Here is a 6,000-nt window from a genome sequence, read left to right on the forward strand (position 1 = left end):
CATTCAATGTTTTAGGAATATAGTTGAACATCACATTCAGGTCTTTATAATATTAATTTCCAAAATTGTATTGACATAAATTATAATTTGAAACCAAAATGAAGTTATAGCTGGACAGGACGAGATTGCATGGGTTAAAGAGTCTTCAAATTTCTTACAGCGTCAACACACAAAGAAAAAAATCAGATGTCCCATCATTTTAAAACATTTTGAGGGATCCAGTAAACATTAAATAATAATTTCTGATTAATTGGTTTCATTTTTAAATCATAAGAAGTGTATTTTATGTTTTTTAAGATCTGAATCCATTAATTCTCCAAAATTGAATATTCCAGTTCTTCATTCCACAATTTGGAATGAATTGTCATTGTCCGCCCATCTCCATTGGGGGAGATGGGCGGACAATAAATCGAATGTAATAAATAAATAAATAAATAAATAAATAATAATTTGGATATATAATTAATGTTAACTTTCATTTTACTTTTTAATTCCTTTAAAATTGGTTTGTTGGTTTCTTTTCAAGTATTGCATCTCTTAAGATTTCAGAAACTACAGGTGCCTTGGAGGCTGCTAAAATATATTTAGTTAGTACATGTTTCAGTTGTATATATTACCAAATAAATGCATAAATAAATAGCTAAGTCATATTCAAAATGCAATCTCTCAAAATCTTTAAAATAACCATTAGAAATTAACTGATTTAAGTATTGATCCTTTTTTTATATGCACATAAACTGTGCTTATGTGCAAAATTATTCTGCGGATGGAACATTCCAGGAAGCTATAAGATGTTCCATTTTTCTTATAGAACACACTGATCCAACTGTTCTGAGAGTGATCCAGTTATTTTCTAGAAATATATCTTCCAGAACAGATTTTAGCTGATGGTGTTTTAAACATGGCTCCAGAATGGCCAAATCAGCATAGTCCAAAAGAAAAAATTGTATCTGTTAGTATCCTGCAGAAGGTTCTGTCCCCAAAGTGGGAAGTTATATACTTCCCTAATAAATTGAGATGATGATGATGACAACGACAATGATAACGACAACAGTGCAACAATAATGTAACAATAAATCATGCCTGATTTAAAAATAGATGCTTTCAATATCTTCTTCACAGTTATGTTGGAGGGACAGGAGAATGTGAACCCTTTGGTTGCCGAATCCTATTTCTAGTTAAACATACCTTAGTAATCAAATAAGATGGATCTTTATATATTTTTTTTTTTAAGTACTTGAGATTTATTTTCAGAAGTACATTGTAAGGTATCACGTAGTGGACCCCTTCATAGTAAAGTTGAGAAGTGAAATGTTCCAAGTGGTAAGATTAGGTTAATCTTCCTCTTTTCCCTCAAGTCTCACCCTAAACCTAGTTGAGTTTTGTGGTGTATGAAGTAATGCAATCTGCTGTTGGATCTCTTCCATTCCAGGATGCACGGACAGGATTGCTTGGTTGCTTGATAGTTCTTCCATGTCATCCCTGCATTTGGAAAGCTACTACATCAAGAAGAAGTGTAAGCTTTCTACATGCTGGAGGCTTTGACTTGGGGGTCCATTCAAATGAGTGACTCCTTGATGCACTTTGATGTAATATGGACCCACAAAAGTTCTATGCTGTGTGTCTGCCTAAACCAGTGATTCTCAAACTGTGATCCAAAGACCATTTGTGGTCTATGGAGATTTATCGGGTGGTCTGCCATAATCTCCCCATGTTCACTGCCAGTTAGCTGCCCAGGCCTGAGATCACTTACCACCTGAATCCCCACCTCCTGCATTTACCAGCCAGTCAGATGGCTTGTGAAAATGGAAAAATTTCTGAAAACTGGTTTATTGAAACACACAAGTGTTAATATCAACAGCAGTGCTGGAATGAGTCCTACCATTGAAAAAACTGAAAATAGCAAACAGATCTGGAGTGTAATTACTGATTATGAGTCCACATGCGCTCTGCAAAGTAGAGCTGTGAACTCACATGAGCAACTCGAAAACAGAAGCTTGAATAGGAAGTTCAGTGATGAATATCTAAAATGGATTTCTTGAATTGGAGATCCACTCATCCCTAGCTCATTAATACTGAGAGATTTCTATGGAAGATGCTCCTGCCTGCCAAGAATTGCTATTATGGCATGGTATACATAAAATAATTCAAGTGGTAAATAAATATTTAATTTTGGATAAATGTTCAGTAAAAATTATATAGATTAAAAGGGTCTTTAAAAATGGAAGGGATGGGAAGCATACAAAAACACATACGAAAGTGCAATTGTATTCATCTTACTCATTAAAAACCACGAACCCCATACTCTTAAGGACAAAGTTGCTAGGCACACATTTAATTGGGTAGTTCTTGTGTTTTTTAAGTGTTTATGTTGTGGTCTACTGTTGCAGAAAGTTTGAGAAACACTGGCCTAAACATTTCACTGAGTTGAAAATTCATATTCTCTATAATATTTGACCTGCAGTGTTAGACGTTTTTCTTTTTTTCTCCCATTGGTTCTGGGTGTTGAGTCACTTTTTTTAAAATGATATTTTCATGACAACCATAGATCAAAAACAGGTGCATTTCAGGAAAGTGATGTAGATATAAACTGTGGATGTCAGTGGAGAATAATGACTATTGTCTTAACAGGAATGCTAGGATGAATGAAGAATTTTTTTTTCTTTGCATGCCAAAACTGCTGAGGATTATTAAGCTCTATTAGACAAACAGGCCTGACATTCTCTCCACTTTGATTTCAGTTAGATGCTGGTGTGCCAGAAAAAATAAGCCTCATTTCCAGAGATGAGAAGAGTGTCCTTGTGGTGGCATATAGCGACCTAAAACGCTGCTTTGAAAATACTTTTCAAGAACTGATTGCAGCCACGAACGGCCAGTTGTAGTACTTGCAAAAAGCATGCAGGACATTGCTGAGGAACAGAACCAAGAGCAAATTGCACTACAACGGATTGTCATCATCTCATTTCATATTTTGGGAAACAAAACACCACGAGATGTTGCACTTCGGTCAGGTACACTGTTACTTGAAGGGAAGAATGTTTTTGCTTACCCTGGAGCTCTGGCTGCCATTGGAGGCTTTATCTGTGAAGAATTTATTTTAAAGGAACACATCAGGGGCATGATGTTCCTGCTTTTATTTTTTTTCCACTTGTATATGCACTAATTTTAATTTTTAAAAACTTTCTGATCCCTGATGTTTTGCCACATTGGATACTTACTAAGGGAATCTCTTTGCAAAGACATTTCTGGGATTTTTTTTTTTTTTTTTTGCCACTGAATATACTGCAATTTATTGGTTTTAATATTATTTGCACCCCAAATACTATAAAGGACCAGGTAAATAATTTCATAGAAATTGTGTTCTGTAAATTACAGTGTAGCTTGTAACCTCTGTAAAACTGTATAATATGCCATCCACTGTTTGATTAATTAATCAAACGAGAAGAGGAATATTTAAAACAAAACAAAAAAAATCAAGTAAAATATCTCAGAAACATCATATATAAAATCCCTTTTATTTGGCTGAAGCTTTGTCAAAGCAAAACAGCACCATTTGAGTTGTGTACTTTCAGGGGTTAACCCAATTTGTTCTAAACACAACCAGCGCCTTTTAAATAAAATACCTGTTTCTATATTTTCCTGCTAATCAGATACATTTACATTTATGCAATTTTTAATAGACTTTTTAAAAAGTAATTGTTGCAATCCTGAGAGTTCAGGAATGTATTCCTTTAAGTTACCTATAATACCCTTCTTTTGTATAAAGTTCTGTTCTTTGAACCACAGCTTTATTATGGTACTTTACACTGGATACGGATACAGAGACACTGTTCAGAAGATTAAGTACACACAGCAGTTGTCTGGCATCGAGAGCTTTTGAAGTTTTATAGTCTGATTCTGGAGGAATGATGGTCTGCTGTGCCTTTGCAGTCACTGCTTAGCCCAAAGTAATATTACCTTTGATAATACTCAACACATGAATATTCAGTCTTCAAGTCTGGATTTTTCCCCCCTTAAATAACTTTCCGATACTGGACCCACTATTATCTGCAAGCTTGGGTATTCAAGGGAACTTATAGTAGAACGTCTACACTTTGATACTGATGACTGCCAAATATATAGGACTATTTTTTTTCCTTTCTCAAAGCGGTAGTGAAGACTGTATATCGGCATCCTTTACCCAGCACTGAATATTTAATAGCACTGGGTGCTTACCACGAAGAAAATATGGAAACTTTCTCCAAAAGGTGTCAGAACTGATTCAAAGCACTTGCAACTGATGTTACTGACATCCATTTTATTCTTGATATTTGTAATTTCAGATAAATTTTTAATAATTCTCTCCAGTTTTATAAGCTTTAATGATGACACTCCTACTTTAGATTTATCTCAAGAAAACAGTGCTCTTCATAATGAAGACTTTGGAAAACAGAGGCCACCTTTAACACCTTTACTTAAACATAATGGAGCCTGAAATTGGTAGTATCAATTGATGAGCTGAAATAAATAAAAGCCAATTATTTTAATCTGGCAGAAAATTAAACCATAATGTTTATTATTCAGAAGATAACAGTTGCCATAACATTATTTTTTAATATCATAAGGAACAGGGACTTTAAGATATGAATATGGCAAACCAGTCTTTTATCATTAGCTCATGTATTTGATGAAGAGCAGCTGTCTTTTTATATGTTTTTGAAAATCATATTGTAATTCTTTTGTACAAAAAGAAGTAGTAATTGTATTCTAGGAGAAATATTGAATGCTTTATTTATAAGCGGGCTGAGGCTTCTTTTTTCCCACTATTGTGTTTCGTTTTGGGTTGTTTTTTTTTTTAAATGAAAGGGGATCATCTCTTCAGTTGCAGGAATTGGAAAGTTTTCAACAGATTATTTTGTGGACCAATATATCAGGAAAAGCAAAGGCAGGGGTAAAGCAGGGCTTCAGTCTCATCCTCGCTGTACAAGCAAGGCCCACCTCATAAAGACAAATTGCATTTTGCAAACCTTTGTCAGCACATGGTATCCATTCCTTGGCCCCAGTAATCTCAGGACTTGTTTTAAAGTAAATTTTACAAAATGAAACGTGCAGAGAGCCAATATGTTTCCATATGTAAATGTTACCTAGAAATAATTGCTGTTGGGTAATGCATAGAACAATGTGGAATTTTGTTTTGTTTTTTTATGTGGTCCATGTTTTTTCTACTTGGTGTTTTTTGGGGGGAGAATCCTTCCACTCCAGTACAATTCCAGCTAGAAGTCTGTCCAGCATGTTCCTTTCATGAGAAGAGTTATGTACGTGATCTCTAAAACAGAATAACAATTTTAAAAAGGCAATGCCTGCTTTTTCCACACAGGGAAACAATTCTAACCTTCCTGTTTTACAGTACAAAGCACAGAATGGGCAACCTTTGAAATCATGTGATACTAGTTTAAATTTAAATTGTCCTGTTTTAGATTGCTTGTTTGGACTTTTGTTTCTGCTACACTGTAAATATTTGGGGGGTATATAATGTGATTTTTTTGTTTTTCATTTTGCCCTTGTCCCAGTAAAATTCTAGATGTGAGCATCTTCCCCTAAAAAGCACCGGTATGTTACATTCTGATGTCATGATCCCACTATGTGTTACCTTTTAATCCTGTTTTTCATTCTTTTCACATGTACAGCAGTATTTTTAATAAAGAATACCAGAAATAATATGGCTTCCTTTGAGCAAGCAAAGATATGGATATTGTGTTCTATTTCTTGCATTAATTGGGTGTTTTCTTTTGATCTTACATACTCCATTGTGGGGATTGGCTACATTACACATTACTTGAAAAGACATATTGCCTATTTGAAGTACAGATGCTTTCGTCTGAAAATAAACATGTAAATTTTTTGCTCATGTTCAAGCAGTAGAATATACATGTATTCTGCTTGTATCAACTGAGTGCAATCTTCAGAGTAATCAAAGGTCTCTGAAAAATTATTTAAAAGTAAATTGTTTAACCTCCCTTG

General features: G+C 34.4%; 1 protein-coding gene across 3 annotated transcripts in view; it reads left to right on the plus strand.

Annotated features, from left to right (window-relative positions):
* PAN3 (poly(A) specific ribonuclease subunit PAN3) overlaps positions 1-5,723 on the plus strand; it is a 72,128-nt gene extending 66,405 nt beyond the window's left edge. For all 3 annotated transcript variants that reach the window (XM_088140695.1, XM_088140693.1, XM_088140694.1), the window contains one exon: positions 2,742-5,723. In XM_088140695.1, the coding sequence (XP_087996821.1) occupies positions 2,742-2,882 (141 nt within the window). In that variant the 3' untranslated portion in view covers positions 2,883-5,723. The remainder of the gene's footprint in view (positions 1-2,741) is intronic.
* Positions 5,724-6,000: the final 277 nt, after the last annotated feature.

Source organism: Python bivittatus, unplaced genomic scaffold (assembly GCF_059951505.1).
Source record: "Python bivittatus isolate LINGU-HERP-01145 unplaced genomic scaffold, Pbiv_v1 ctg000340_np1212, whole genome shotgun sequence".
Lineage (NCBI taxonomy): Eukaryota > Metazoa > Chordata > Lepidosauria > Squamata > Pythonidae > Python > Python bivittatus.